This window comes from Mesoplodon densirostris, chromosome 8, assembly GCF_025265405.1.
Source record: "Mesoplodon densirostris isolate mMesDen1 chromosome 8, mMesDen1 primary haplotype, whole genome shotgun sequence".
Lineage (NCBI taxonomy): Eukaryota > Metazoa > Chordata > Mammalia > Artiodactyla > Ziphiidae > Mesoplodon > Mesoplodon densirostris.
The window spans coordinates 109,358,572-109,374,853 of NC_082668.1; the positions used below are offsets into that span (position 1 = coordinate 109,358,572).

The window sequence follows — 16,282 nt, forward strand, 5'->3', positions numbered from 1 at the left end:
TTTATTGCTTTGCCAGGCAGAGGGGGACACCGTGGGCTCCTGCCCTCAAAACCGTGTGTCCCAAGCTGGGAGGATTTGATGAAGAGTTGCATAGCAATAGTTCAAGGGTGGGGTTGCCGTTCAAATCCGCCCTTTGGAACTCAGGGAAGATCATGGAGGCTGGAGTTTTGCCTACAAGAAACGGGCAACAAAAAGGCTTTCATGCCCAGAAGCCCCTCAGGGTCCTTCTTGGTTTCACTGCTGGTCCATACTGACTGGATTTGGGGGGTGTACACTTACCCCACTCCCCATATTTTGACAGAGAGGAGTATAGGAACTTTGTAGAGAAAGAGCCTTTTACCCAGCCACCAGCTGCAGACAGTGTGGGGTGCACCTTCATGCCTCTCTAGGCACCGTCCAACTTTGGTTAAAAGTCAAAGCTGGTGAGGACAAATGGGCGAGAAATACAGTTTGGATAATGAGCAAAGTAACTTTTCATAAGTCTTCTGATCCATGAACATGAGCTGTCTTTCCATTTATTACGTCTTTAATTTCTCTCAGTAATGTTACACAGTTTTCAGCAAACGTGCTGTAACGTAACTTTTGTTAAAGTTACTCCTAAGTATTTTTTTTCCTTGATGTTATTGTTAATTGCTTTCTTAATTTCATTTTTGATTGTTCATTGCTGATGTATAAAAATACAACGGATTTTTCTATTTTGGTTTAATATTCTGCAACCTCTCTGAACTCATTTATTAGTGCTAATAGTTTTTTTTAGTGAATTCCTTAGAACTTTCTATATACAAGGTTGTGTCATCTGTGAATAGAGATAATTTTAGTTCTTCCTATTTGCTAATCATCCTGGCTAGAACCTCTAGTACAGGGTTGAATAGAAGTGGGGAGAGCAGGCTTCTTGTCTTGTTCCTCATCTTAGGGGGAAAACATCTAGTCTGTCACCGTTAAATAAGATGTTAACAGTGTGCTTTTTGTATTTTGTAGCTAGTCTTCATCAGGTTGAGGGAGTTCCCTTCTAGTCCCTGTTTGTGGTGTTTTTAGCATGAAAGGCTTCTTTCCCCCCCAGTATTGTCAAATACTTTTATTGCATCTACTGAGCATGTATTTTTGTCTTCTAGTTTATTAATATGATATATTAAATTAAGTTTTATATATTAAACCAACATTCCATTCTTGGGAAAAATCCTGCTTGGCCATGGTGATAGTTTTTTTTATGTTGCTAGCTTTGGTTTGCTGATACTTTGTTGAGGATTTCTATGTCTGTAGCCATAAGAGTTACTGATGATTCCGTGTTTAAGAAATTATCTTAAGTAAGCAAAGGCGTGTTGTAAGAATTAAATAAAATAATGCACAGAAAGTACTGAGCACAGCGCTCAGCACACGGTGGCCAGTTTACATGAATTGCTCTTTTTGTGTGGTGGTTGTTTGTTATCACAACTCAGATCCTAGGATCTTGAGTCAGACACACATAGACTTGAACCCTGGCTTCACCCCCTCTTAGTTATTAACTGTGTGACTCTAGGCACTTGTATCTGGCTGCATTAAGATTTTCCACCCTTAACGTGGAGTCATGATAGTGCTTCCCTCTTAGGGTGGTCAGGAGCATTTGATGAGAATAGGCAAAGCCCCAGACACGGCCTGGCATGCAATTATTTGCAGACCTAGGTGTGCATTCACTGTTGCTGTTAAACACATGACTGCGGTGGTGTTATGAGGGTGAAAGATTTGAAATAATCAAGCTATCTATAAGCAATTGATCAAATGTTATATATGTGAGCTGTGTAATAGTAGTCTTCAAAATGGATTAGACCGATACAGAAAAAATACCTACTAAATATTGGTAGTGGGCAAAACAGTTTTTGTTGCATATGTGTGTATAATGGTAGGTTTATGCATGCATTGAAGTCTGGAAATGCATATATATCGTTGTGAACAGTTTAATTTTGGGGGGTTATGATTGATATAAGAGGACTTTGACTTTTAATTTTTAAATAGGTATATGTTTTATCAGAAAAAAGGAATAAAGATTTCTGACTGGTAGGACATCAGGAAGGTTAAAAAAACATTTAGGGTTGTATTTTACCTTACTTTCTTCATTTTCCCTCAGATATTTTCAAACTTTGTTTGACTATATTATCTAATGAAGCCTTATACATTTTTAAAAGTAGTAAAAGCTTCTGAAAAAGATACATGAAGAATGGTTTGCATCCATTCACAAGTTTTGACTTCTTTCCTGCGGACTGCCAGAGTTAAATATCTGATTGCCCTACTGTGTGTTGGCCCAGGCTCTGTTGTGGGTGTTAGGGATTCCAGAAGAATGTGTCTCCTCCAGGGACAGAGAGACAGAACAGATCTGCACACAGCTCATCACAGGGGGAGTCGGAGTAAAAGGCAGACGTATGGCTGTGCAGCCCAGAGCAGAACAGAGCCGGGGAGACTCGCAGAGGATGGCATGTTCAGGATGACACAGGAGTGTGTTTGGTGTATGGGGCCGTCAGCCATGGCTTAGAGCTGTGACAGATCAAGACAAGATATTCAGGGATATTTACGGAAAGCAGCCTGCCTTTGGGCTTATTACCGTGTCTCCGTGCAGCCTTCTCTTGGGAGTGCTAATTATGCTCCAGTTACTAGGCTGCCACATTTCTCATTCCCTTGGAGGAGAATTTCAGTAACAGGGAGTGGGTGAAGCTGAAAGCCTGTTGGGGTATCAGCTTCCACAAAGTGACCCTGACACAGGGAGTTAGTTGTCTTTATAAAGAGAACGAACGAGGAACTTTCTCCCCGTTGGACCTGCGTGGGTCACAGCCTGCCTCAGGGGAAAAAAGAGGAAAAGCTTGGCGGTTTAGGTTTTGGCCTCCCTGGCAGATGGACAACGGGACAGACACCTCCTCTTAGTGTCTGTGACATTTTGTTCGTCCTCATAGATGAGTGAATACATTTTCTAAATGGACAATATGACTCAAAACTTGTAATTCCAAGTTCTAAACACCAAACTTGAAGTCAGTCTTTAGACTGATACGTTTTTCTGCCACTCCTGGACCTGAACCTCTAGTCACAGTGCTGTGCGATGGTCTGTGTGATGACTTTTGACCTAGAGTCTGTGTGTGGCTTGTTGCTTTGTATCATCCCCGATCCAGCCTGGTTACAGCTCAGTCCTGAGGCCGCCGGGGCTCCGCCGGCCCTTCCTTAGGGGGTTCAGAATGTGGGTCAGTTCAGGCTGATGGAGGGACTGCTTCTGCCCCGCCTGTGCCGGCCCTGGCCGCTCTCCAGCCTCTGTCCAGCATCTGGACCACAGTTCAGGACTTCAGCACAAGTTCACAGACTTACTCAGCCTTGAGAACTAGGCTGGTTTGCTGCTAAGTCCACGAATGACTGTGTGCGCTCTCTGGACTTTTAATTTTTTCAAAAGGTTCTCTTCTGTGTTTTAACATCTCTATTGTATCAACAGTTCTTTGGGGCACGCTGTTTTACTGCTGTTTTTCACTTCACGATGCCTGCCTGCTAATTGGGTTACCAGGAGTGGGGTGATTGAGAGTTGGATGAAAATTAGAGTCACACTGTAGAAGTTTCACGCGTTATTTTTAAATGTCTTGTCCCAATGCTGTAAAAGGAGGAATGGAACTGGGGTGATTTTTAAGAGATTAAAGGAACCAAAGGCGCCAGTGAGCTTATGCCAGGTTTCTACCCCAGGCTGTCACGCGAGAGAAGTGACCCTCAGAATGACAGTCTTCGCAGTGGTGCCAGGAGATAGAATTAATTATTTCTTTGGGCTCAGGGAGAACCGATCCTTGTCTAAGAACGTTTTCTGTGTAACAGATGTTGTCTTAATGTGTGAAAAGTTTTAAGTTGATGTAATAGCAAAAGCTTGCATAGCTAAAAATACTCATTCTCACACATGTGTTTGCCTTAGTTAAAGCTCTAGAAAAAGAGGCTATATTCTAACAGATGTCTGCTTAGCTGAAAAGCCTGAAGAAAATGTGAATGTAAGGGACTCGTAGAGTTCAGTATGGATTGATTTAGTTGAAAGATACTGAAACATATTAGACCCAGAGACCACGAGACCCCTCACCCTGGACTGGATCCCGAGTGTGTCTCCTCTGTGACCGAGTGTGGTGGCAGACAGAGCTCATTTGTCCAGGTCAGGAACGGCACCTTCTACGTAAGAGAAATTTAACCCCAGTCAACTGAAACTGGGTACCTTTCTGAGGGCCTAACCCCTTTTGAATTTGATTTTAATTTCTGGGTGTCCCAAAGGCTGGGAACCAGAGGGCAAACTTATTTTTAGACGGTGTGTTAGTTTTCAAATAATAGGCTCAGTTGACTTTTATCCTCCAAACACCTCTCTGGGCACATTTAACCTGGTAAGTGACTACACCCTTGTTCCTGTTCCCCTGAATTTCTAACTCAGATAGAAAACGTGAATTACTTTCTCTGTTAGCACATGGATCCCATGAACAATCATGTAATCTTGCTGGTGCAGCGTCGTGGTGACGGGCACGCAGTACTGCGCTTTTAGGTTGGGACAACGTGCTTTGACCCCTGCACTGGGTTCTAAGCCTTGTGAATTCGGGGTGTTTTCTATGTGCATGTTTGCTTTTTATAGTTTCTGTCTAGCTGTCGGGCTTTCAACTGTCACTTTTCATTCACATCACTGTGCTTAACTCCTGTGTTCCACCCCCCTTTCTCGCTATTTCTGTATTTAGTTGCTTCTCATCTGTTTAGAAAATTCAGTAAGTAAGCCCGTTAGATTTGTTTCCAAAGGGGAAGTAAAGAGGCTGAGTCGGGACCGTCGGAGCTCAGTTTTAAAAAACCTCCCGCTGGCTGCCTTTCCCCCTTCCCTTCCCTGGGGGCCGTTTCCACGCGGACACTGGTGGTGAAGCAGCTGCGTCGTGCGCGGACGTAATGCGACATCTGCAGTGAACGCGGACAAGCTGTGATTAACTTTTACAACTACAAACTCTTTGAGGACGAGTCTGAACCGCTTCCATGCTCCTCATACTTACCCAGTTTTCTGTGTGGCATCCCTTACGGCAACGTATATCCTAACCGCCTGGATCTCCACATGCCGACATAGATGCTTTCTCTGGCCGTGAGGTTATCCTCCTGTAACATGAGAATATAAAAAGAATGGAGACCAAATGCTGAGTATTTTATTTCTGCCTTAAATAGTCAGTTCTCTTTTACAGTAGTTAAAATACAAGAAGAAAGTCTTATATTTATCCACATATTTACTATCACCAGTGATCTTCATTTCTTAATGTAATTCCAAGTTTCCATTTGTTATCATTTTCCTTTTGCCTGAAGATCTTCAGCATTCCCTGGAGTGCTGGTCTGCTGGTGGTAAATTCTGTTTTTGTTTGTCTGAATGAGTTTTAATTCAGCCTCTGTTCTTAGAAGATATTCCTGCTGGATGTAGAATTCTAGGTTAATACTTTCCTTTCACCATTTTCAAGATGTCATTCTGTTGTCTTCTGGCACACATGGTTTCTTTTTTTTTTTTTTTGCGGTACGCAGACCTCTCACTGCTGTGGCCTCTCCCGTTGCGGAGCACAGGCTCCAGACGCACAGGCTCAGCGGCCATGGCTCACGGGCCCAGCCGCTCCGTGGCATGTGGGATCTTCCCGGACCGGGGCACGAACCCGTGTCCCCTGCATCGGCAGGCGGACTCGCAACCACTGCGCCACCAGGGAAGCCCCACACGTGGTTTCTGATGAAAGCTGTTGTCATTTTGTTCCTCAGTATAAAATGTGTCTTTCCCCCGCTGGCTTCTGCTGGCAGTGCAATTTCACGTGCTTCGGACTGCTGGATATCATCCTACAGATCTCTGAGACTGTTCCTCTTGTTTCTTTTCTTTTTCAGCCTTTTTTTTTTGTCTCTATGCTTAATTTGGGTTAAATTTTATTGCTGTGTGTTTAAATTCTCTCATTTTCCCCTTCTTTTGCAGTGTCTAATCTGCTTTGAATCCCATTTCAACGATATTTTCATTTCAGCTACTGTGCTTTCTTAATTTCTAGAAGTTCCATTTGGTCCTTTTAAAACGCCTTCCTTTTCTCTCATTATGTCTGTGAGTCCCTTTAATCCTTGAACACAGGTGTGGCAGTTGTAACGTTCCTGTCTGCAGGTTCCATCATCTCCGTCATTTCCCAGTGGGTCCCTAGCTCTTGACGTTTTTCTCTCCTGATTATGAGCCACATTTCCCTGCTTCTCATCTGTTTATGAAATTTTGATTAGATGTTGTGTGCTGTGACTGTTATGTTGTTAAGCATCTGCGTTTTGTTCTAGTCCTTTAAAGAATGTCACGCTTTGTTTGGCAAAGCAGTTGAGTTACTTGCTGACCTGTCTACTGTCCTTGAGACCTGGCCCCACTACTAGGCTTGCTCTCTCTGGGGTCTCTACCGAATGCCTCCAGTGAGTCACCGAGGGCACCCCAGCTCTGGTGCTCGAGCAACTTCCTGCTTTGTGTGGACTTTGGGGGTTGTTCAGTTTACAGTCTCCTGGCCGTTTTTTGCCCTCCCTTAGGGCATCTCACTCACACGGTGGGGCCCAGAACTTAAGGCATGCCTAGAGCTCTCTTTCTGTGTGGCTCTCTCTTCTCCAGCACTCGGCCCTGCCTCTCCCAGCTACCTGGCCCCCCTGGAGTCTGGTCTTCATTTTCTCCGCTTAGCAAGGCTGTCAAGGCTCCCTGGCCTGGGTGGCCTGGGAATTGTCTCCAGGCAGGAACTTGGGGTGATTGTAGAGCTCACCTTGTTTGTTTCCCTTCTCTGAGGCATCTCAGCTCTGCACTGCCTGTTGTCCTGTCTGGAAGTAGTTGTTTTACATATTCTGTCTGGCTTCTCTTAAGAGGTTAGGTCCTTGCTAATGCATCATTGCTGCAAGTGGAAATCCCAGGAATTCCAGTGAAATCGGCCCACTGAAAATAATTCTCAATAAGTGAACGCATTTCTACATGGCATGCCTGCCGGTGTTAGAAAAACAAAGCTGAACACAATGTACATGCGTTTTTGAGTGAAGCTTAGTCGTGGTCGTGTCCCCCACTCGCTATTTACCTTCCCCACAGCCCGGGGCTGTCACTGTTCTGAGCGGAGTAATGACACAGTCCTGCAGCGTGGCCGCGTCACGACAGCGGTCCACGTGCTCTTGGGGCTCCTGTCAGTGCTCAGTGGGTGACCTCGTCCTGTACTTCAGACCAAGTTTTACTCTTGCAGGGGCCTTGTCAGTGTGCTCTGCAGTGTAAGAATCACTTCTGAATCCACGTGGGAAGTCTGTGCTCATAGACCACTGAACGCCTGAATCAGCAAGAGCTTGCTGTGTGGATTACAGCACAGCTTGCCCAGGCGATGGGGAATGTAAAGGCGTGTTGAGGGAAGCTGTTTGCACAGGGATCAGCATTTGTGAGGATGTGGTTCCTCCCTGACTGTTGAATAAAAGAAGCCCTGTGATTTGAAGGGGACTGTTGGTGAGGTGTAAGGAACCTTAGGGTCCTGAGTAGACACAAGACTTGGCTGTTGATAGTTCAGCTGAGAAGCAGCTAGAGCAAGAAAAACAGGTTATTTGTATCTGTTTTTTGGTCAGCAATTATTTACTTCAGACTTTCTGGTAAAAATCTAACGCCCTTTTTCAGAAATCATGAATATTGCCGGCTACGGACGTCAGTTTTCTTTTTTTGTTTTTAATGACTCCTAAGTTCTTTGTTTAGCCCCCTGAATGACCCACACGTGCTCTGTATAGTGCATCGTGAGAGCTTTAATTTTTGTGCTATCAAAATGCTGTACATAAGTATGTTCATTTTTATAAGCCCAAAGATGGTTTTCTTTTTTTTAATTTTAAATGCAACTTGAGGAATATTGGTTGGATTTCCTGCTGTTTAGAAAATTTAGAAGTTAATGAACTTATGAAAAAATGCTCAACTTCACTATAAGGAATGCAACAGTAAAGAAGAGGCTTGCTTTTTTTTTTTTATATTCAGCATTGGCAAGCGTGTGGCAAGATAGGCCCTTCTTTGAATTTCCAGGAAAAGTATGTATTTATATGAGCTTTCTGAAAATAAGTTTGGCTGTACCCATCAAAAACTTTATCATAGGGCTTCCCTGGTGGCGCAGTGGTTGAGAGTCCGCCTGCTGATGCAGGGGACACGGGTTCGTGCCCCGGTCCGGGAAGATCCCACATGCCGCAGAGTGGCTGGGCCCGTGAGCCATGGCCGCTGAGCCTGCGCGTCCGGAGCCTGTGCTCCGCAACGGGAGAGGCCACAACAGTGAGAGGCCCCCCCCCCCAAAAAAAAAGAAAAAAACTTTATCATACTCTTTGACCCAGTAATCCTTCTTCCAGGAATTTTTTTTTCTTAAAATTATTAGAAGTTCAAACAAAGATGCAGGTAGAAAGGTATCTGTTGCAATATTATTTCTAATGGTAAGTTATTAGACTCATCCTAAATGTCTAACAATGAAAGTATTTTTCATTTGTGCCATTTTCCAATTGCAAAGTACCATGGAACTGTGAAAATGGTGTTTATGAAGAATGTTTCATCATGTGGTAAAATGGACATATTTGAAATACACAGTATCCAAAAATGCAATATAGTCTCATGTTAACTATTAAAAAATGCCTGAGAGAATGGTCAGAAATCTGTCAAATTGTTAAAGTAACTGCTCCTAGGTGGTAGTTTTATGAGAGGTTATTTTCTTCTTTATGATTTTCCAGAATTGGGGTGGAGAGCATTCCAGATGTGTGAAAGCAAACAGGATGTTTGTAGCTGCATTCTTGACTCACCTAAGGCTTTTTTCTAGACCTGGATGGGCACCTCAGATTCCAAAAGAGTTGGCAAACCATTCATCTCTAAGACTAGTTGCTGTTTTCAGTTCAGGTGAAAAAGTACTTAAAAATGAAAACAAAAAACAAAAAACGATTTCTGTGCTTATTCTTCAGATAAAAATTTTGATGATGAGGATTCTGTGGATGGTAATAGGCCTTCTTCCGCCAGCTCTACGTCATCCAAAGCTCCAGCAAGCTCCCGCAGAAACGTTGGAATGGGGACTACCCGCAGGCTCGGCTCATCCACTCTTGGATCCAAGTCTTCAGGTAGGACCGAGCCCAGTGTGGTACTGCAGGGTCAGCTCTGCTGACGTTTAAAACCAGACGTGCATGATGCTTGCCTTGTGCGTCCTTAAGAGGTGAAGTAATTCTGTTGGCAATACATTTCCACTGGCTCTTCTGCTGTGGATGCTGATAAGCTGGTAGGCTGTAAGTCTGAGCTGCTGTGTTGCCACGTTTGGTGACGCAGAGCCTCTGGGCGCGTGAAGCCCACACAGAGCAGAGCGCGTGGTACCCTGATGGCCTCGGGCTCCAGCCATGCCTGAAACTACCAGGGGGCCTTTCAGCAGTTGCTGTGTATCAAGATGAGACTGTCCGGGCTTCCCTGGTGGCGCAGTGGTTAAGACTCCGCCTGCCAATGCAGTGGACACGGGTTCAAGCCCTGGTCCAGGAAGATCCCACATGCCACGGAGCAGCTAAGCCCATGCGCCACAACTGCTGAGCCTGCGCTCTAGAGTCCGTGAGCCACAACTACTGAAGGCCTAGAGCCTGTGCTCCGCAACAAGAGAAGCCACTGCCGTGAGAGGCCCGCGCACCGCAACAAACAGTAGCCCCCGCTTGCCGCAACTAGAGAAAGCCAGCGTGCAGCAGCAAAAGACGCAACACAGCCAAAAATAAACAAATAAAATTAAAAAAATGAAAAGAAAAGACTGAGACTGTCCAAAAGTCAGATTGTACCTTATGTCTTTAAAATGTATTTTGGCCCTGTAGGGATACCGAATTAGTGAATGGTAAGGGTTAGCTCCCTGAGGCTTTGAACATTGATTTATAAGGATTTCTTCCCTAATCCCCCTCCTATCCCATCCCCCAATTTAGGTACTTTTGAGTCCTTGTTATAGACAGGTTTCATTTGGCTGTCATGTTTTAAATTTACATGCAAATTACCTACTTTTTAAAAAAAAATGTTATTGAAGTATAGTTGATTTACAATGTTGTGTAAATTTTTTACCTCTAAAAAAATCACATAGCTGCTGCTCTTAGAACCGTGCTTACTGTCAGCAGTGGACTTTTGGCTCGGCCGGCTGAGCTAAGGTAAAGCCTAAGTGAGGACCCGCGTTAGGATGCCACCTCCTCCCACTGGCCTTTCTTGCTCTCCTCAGCAGCCCCGGGCGTCGTGTCCCGACTCAGCAGCTCAGCACCCTCGCAGCCTCTGCACAGCATCTCTCTGCACAGCGGGAGCTGTGCTGGCAGCAGAGAGAAGAGCTGGGCTCATGTCTTACGTTTGTGTTGCTCTTCTTAGTTCTTTCTAATCTTTTACTTTTTTGGTTCCTTAAAAGAATTTTTTATTGTTGTTAAAGAGCTTAAATTCATACAACATGAAATCAACCATTTTAAAGGTAACAGTTCAGTGGCATTTATTATCTTCACAGTGTTGAGCAACCACCACCTCCGCCTGGTTGCAACACAGTTTCATCCCTCAAAGGAAGCCCCTGTCCCCTTTAAACAGTTCCTCCCCATCCTTCCTCCCCCAGCCCATGTTTTGTCTTTAGGCATTTAGCTATCTAGAAATTTCATAGAAATGGAGGCATCCAATATGCAGTCTCCTGTGTCTGGCTCCTTTCCCTTGGCATAATGTTTTTGAGGTTCATCTCTGTTGGAGCATGTATCAGTACTTTTAAAAAGAATTAATTAATTAATTAATTAATTTTGGGCTGTGTTGGGTCTTCGTTGCTGCGCACGGGCTTTCTCTAGTTGCGACGAGCAGGGGTTACTCTTCATTGCGGCGTGCGGGCTTCTGATTGCAGTGGCTTCTCTTGATGCGCAGCATGGGCTGTAGGCACACGGGCTTCAGTAGTTGTGGCGTGAGGGCTCAGTAGTTGTGGCTCGTGGGCTCTAGAGCTCAGGGTCAGTAGTTGTGACGCATGGGCTTTGTTGCTCCATGGCATGTGGGATCTTCCCGGACCAGGGCTCGAGCCTGTGTCTCCTGCATTGGCAGGCGGATTCTTAACCGCTGTGCCACCAGGGAAACCCTGAACAATCTTCCTAATGCGTTTTCTTGATCCGTTTTTGGGTAGCATCCATTCCACAGACGAGGCTTAGAAATTTTCTGTGTCATCAGACCACTTCTTTTCCTTCCCTTCCCTCACTGTTCCCCTTGCACAAACCCGACCTGTGTAGATTGTGCAGAGGTACCAACCCTGTCTTCCCCTCAGACCTGATCCTGTCCTTTTCGGTTTCGTCTAACGCCATAGTCATGAGTTTCCCTGTTGGCTCCCCGTCAGATGCCTCGGGCCCAGGGACTGTGCTTGGCCCGCGAGTCCTCTTCGGTATGTGGTGCCAGGCCTCACACAGAGGAGCGCTCAGCTCAGCACCCATCTGCTCAGCGGGACGCAGGCCTAACCTAAAGCAGACACAGAGCACCACTCACAGTGTGTTACTGTTGTCTGTTTGTAGTTTGCTTGTGACTGCAGAGTAATAGTCATCAAGAGAGATGACACGTATTTACCACTGTAACGAGTTGTCTTTAAAGCCCTTTCTGTCTAGGTGGTCCACGAGGACCTCAAACTCCAGATAACTTGTCTGGTAAGAAGCTCTAGAAAAGCACTTGGACTAATCAGTATAAATCATTAACGAGGGTTACGGGGATGACTGTAGATAACCATTTGGAAACCTTTATTATGAAGAAGAAACATCTGATAAAATGTCACATGATTTTCATATGTGAAGTGACGCTCATATTAGCAAACAGAAAAAGCTTTCTCCCAAATGATAGCTATTATAACAACTTCTAAGTAACAGAGTATCTTACAGCAACTTCATGGGGTCAACGTGCAACTGACATGTACATGAAAAATTGATAGTTATCATGAGTTTAAGGAAATGAAAATTTTTTTCCTTTTTTCTTTTTTTTTTTTTTTTTTTTTTTTGCTGTACGCGGGCCTCTCACTGCTGTGGCCTCTCCCGTTGCGGAGCACAGGCCCCGGACACACAGGCCCCGCGGCCATGGCTCGCGGGCCCAGCCGCTCCGCGGCATGTGGGATCCTCCAGGATCGGGGCACGAACCCGCGTCCCCTGCACCGGCAGGCGGACTCTCAACCACTGCGCCACCAGGGAGGCCCTCCTTTTTTCTTTTGAAATAATGTTTGAAGACCAATATGAAGTTGAGATGAAACTGTTAAATTCTTTAGAACTTATTTGAATGTTTCACAGAATTGCTAGATTCCTAACAATGACATAATTTCATTTATTCCCTGAAGAATTAAAATTTCTATTATGTGTTTATTTGGAATCTTTGAAAAGACTTATACATTAATACAGTATAAACCATCTAAATCCTTTAAAGGCTAGACTGGCCCTCCTTAAGCAAGTAGTGTCTTTAAATGGTTTTAAGCTAACATATAAAATTACTGTAAAATTACTATACTTTATCTTAATATTGAAAGTCTGTAATGCTTGTCAATGCCACAAAACTCTAAACTTAAGAAGACTTAAAAAATAGTTACAAATCTTCCAAAATATAATTTTGGTTTTGTATGTTCAGACTCCTCCAGTGCACATTGTTTACATTTTAAAAATTGATCTTTTTTATAGCTACAAAAGAGGGAGCTGGTGCTGTGGATGAAGAAGACTTTATTAAAGCATTTGATGATGTGCCTGCAGTCCAGGTGGGTGAGGATGTTTCGTCTGATTAAAAACAAGGATGGGCTTATTCTTCAAGTTTCACTTTTCAAGTGTGCAACATGCGGAGTTTCTTACTAGGTAGGGTCATTCTGACTGTCAAGCCCACAGGAGATCTCAGGTTGCAGACCAGGAAAAGAAGAGCAAAAGTCACGGCCCAAGATGACCTTTCAGTAAGAACTGAGAGAAGTAGCTTGCTCCTGCAGTGAGCGTGTGGGTCAGGTCACACAAAAGAGGGGGAAATGCGGGATTAGGTTAGAAGAGAGAACAAAGAAGCATGCTTGTGTAGGGATTTTCCTCAGCAAGAAAAGTTTGTAAAGTTGAAGGATTTGGGTGTCTGAAAACTACAAGAAATGGTTTCATAAAATCTTAGTTTATTCCATCTTGATGCTCCCCTTAAGTACCACCTAACAGATGCGGCGGAGTTGATTGACAGACGCTGGGGTACAGCCACACTTTTCCGACTGCTTTGTGGCTCAGCACTGTCTCTCGTTGATCGGGGCTTGTGCTACATCAGGTGTCCGTGCTCTGGATTCCTACAGCGCTTAATGTCTGTGTGAATCCCTTGTCACCTGCTGCTTGGTCGCCGTGTGTGTATATAAAGCAGGTAACAAGTGTTTTAGGCTCAGGACCATCCTTACGTCCTTGACCTTCCCAGCATGCCTCACTCTTGGTTGTTTTTGGGTTTTTTTCCCCCTCACTGTCTTATGAGTAATATGTGAGGATAAATGAGAGAGCAGACCTGAAAGTATTTAAAGTTGCAGGTACAGGCGTACTTGCTGTATTGCGCTTCGCTTTGTTGTGCTTCACGGATACTGCAGTTTTACAGACTGAAGGTCTGTGGCCACCCTGCGTCGAGCACGTCTGTTGGTGCCCTTTTTCCAACGGCATTTGCTCACCTCGTGTCTCTGTGTCACATTTTGGTAATTCTCACAATATTTCAAACCCTCCATCAGCAAAAAGATTACAGTTCACTGAAGACTCAGAGGATGGTTAGCATTTTTTAGCAAGAAAGTATTTTTAAATTAGGGTATACACACTTTTTTTTTTTTTTAGACATAATGCTATTGCACGGTTAATAGACTACAGTCTAGGAGACCAAAAGAATTCGGGTGACCTGCTTCATTGCAATATTCACTTTATGACAGGGGTCTGGAGCGACCCGGCAGTGTCTCCGAGGTCTGCCTGTATAATGTGGTGTTACAAAAAACGCTAAGAGTCATCAGTGACTTGTGCATCACTGCCGGTTCCCCAGTGGGCTTTTTTCTCTTTTGTACGTGAAATTATCTGTTAACTTACAGTAAAGCCGTATTTGAGGCAAGGTTATCCATACGTGGGCATCGGATCTAGTCGGTATACATTCACAGCAGGAAAGAAGCTCAATCTAAGACAAACTTGACTAGATGTTATCTTGAAGGCCCTTCTGAAAAATGAAATAATTTCTTTTATGGGGCTTACTAAGCGTCCTTGACTTCAGGTAATTAAGGAATAATCTTTGTTTATTCTGTAAACTTTCTCCTATTGATTGTAAATTAACTTTGCTTACAGATTTACTCCAGCCGAGACCTTGAGGAGTCCATAAACAAGATTAGGGAAATATTGTCTGATGACAAACATGACTGGGAACAAAGAGTAAACGCTGTAAGCCTCTGACTGTGTGACTGCATTTGCATCCGAGATTTACATGGTCTGAATGCTTTGTCACGAAATTGGGGTGCAGCTGTGATGAATTTTAAGTAGTAAATATTTTAAATACAAGCTTCCATATTTACACGTTGCCTTTGTAGTAGATTACTTCGCTTCTGTTCCTCAAACACGCCAGCGTCTATCTTTTTGTGTATCCTGTACTTTTAGCAGAGACCTACCTGTGGTACGACCGCCGCTCCTACGACCTCAGTAAAGATGTAGTTCTGTGACGGTTGGCCAGGAAAGGGGCTTTTCATTGACGTTTTCAGTGTGTGTCTCTCTATCCCTTGCTTTCTTCACAGCACTGCTGCTCCCTCTGTTTTTATTTATTTATTTTTTTTTTATTTTTATTTTTTTTTTGCGGTATGCGGGCCTCTCACTGTTGTGGCCTCCCCCGTCGCGGAGCACAGGCTCCGGACGCGCAGGCTCCGGACGCGCAGGCTCAGCGGCCATGGCCCACGGGCCCAGCCGCTCCGCGGCATATGGGATCCTCCCAGACCGGGGCACGAACCCGTATCCCCTGCATCGGCAGGCGGACTCTCAACCACTTGCGCCACCAGGGAGGCCCGCTCCCTCTGTTTTTAAAAGTGGATTAATGCAAAGAAGTGGGCCGAACATGAAAGTGCAGGGGCATTACGTGAAGGCGTGTCTTTTCTGAGGAGAGCGATCGTGTGTTGGTTGTCTGGCAGGAAGAGGGCTGGGAACGCTGCTGTGTGTCTGTTTTGGATGCACCCTAGCCCTTTAGTAAAGACACAGCGGCGCGTACTGTGCAAAGGCCGTAGCGTCACTTCTTCCTGTGATTCACTGAGTGAATGGCGGTTGGAGTGGGGGGGTGGGGAAGGTGAGCTCAGGGAAGGAGCTTTTACAGGCGACAGTGAGGTTTAGTTACTCTCTCCTTAGCATCACAGCATCTGTAAGTCACTAAACTGTTTCCCATTAAAAAGTGTGCTTTACAGAAGAATTGTAATCCATTTATCACAGACACTGATTTTAAAAATTATTAGTTCTTCTTTATGATACCTAGATATATCAGCAACTATTTAGTTGGCTGAATTCTTTTTGGAAAACTCTCTTATCATTTCACTTTGATATTGATCTCTAATATTTGATGGCTTCTATTGTTTTGTATATTCTGTTCTAAGAATTGTTTTGTCTGTCTCTTTGTTTTCTCCATCCCCTTAGCTAAAAAAGATTAGATCTTTACTTTTGGCTGGTGCTGCTGAGTATGATAACTTCTTCCAACATTTGCGTCTTTTGGACGGAGCCTTTAAACTATCGGCTAAGGATCTGCGGTCTCAGGTAGTGCGGGAGGCTTGTATCACCTTGGGGTAAGGATTGCGATGCTCCCGCTTCTCACATCATAAAATAGCCTCATGACGGTGCTTCAGAGATGGTTCACTGAATACGCCCACTGGGTCTCTTTCACGGAACTTTCAACTGGTCTCCAAGACCCATTCCAGTTACGCTTCTGTTAACACTTTTACAATAGTTCCTGACCAGTTAATGTTAAGTCTGACAGATTTTAAATTTTATTCAGTGACTTAGCTCTGAAGCCTCTGTTTTAAACTTGAAGCAGTTATTAATAATATGGAAAAATGAAATTCTGTAAACTTTTGTCCTCAGCTTTTTCACTGATTTTGCTGGCAGGTGATAGCGTGATTATGAGAATGTTTGTTTCTAGAAGAGTGCTGTAGCTATAAGGTTGAAGGCATGTACTGCGGGGAAATTTTTTTTTAATCCTCACTAAACCTGTATCAGTATCTAAAACTTCTGTCTTAGAAAATAATGTTAGAATATCAGTGCAGTAGCAATAGTAAGGTGGCTTTGCAGCCGTTTAAAGTTTTGACCTCAGACACTGAAGTGTGAATGTTGTATGTTAAAAATAAACAGCAAAAGA

At 44.2% G+C, this 16,282-nt stretch overlaps 1 protein-coding gene across 5 annotated transcripts in view; it reads left to right on the forward strand.

Annotated features, from left to right (window-relative positions):
- CLASP1 (cytoplasmic linker associated protein 1) overlaps window positions 1–16,282 on the forward strand; it is a 269,568-nt gene that overhangs the window by 144,418 nt on the left and 108,868 nt on the right. For all 5 annotated transcript variants that reach the window (XM_060106469.1, XM_060106471.1, XM_060106468.1 and 2 more), the window contains 4 exons: window positions 8,917–9,069; window positions 12,613–12,686; window positions 14,248–14,340; window positions 15,568–15,713. In XM_060106469.1, the coding sequence (XP_059962452.1) occupies window positions 8,917–9,069; window positions 12,613–12,686; window positions 14,248–14,340; window positions 15,568–15,713 (466 nt within the window). The remainder of the gene's footprint in view (window positions 1–8,916; window positions 9,070–12,612; window positions 12,687–14,247; window positions 14,341–15,567; window positions 15,714–16,282) is intronic.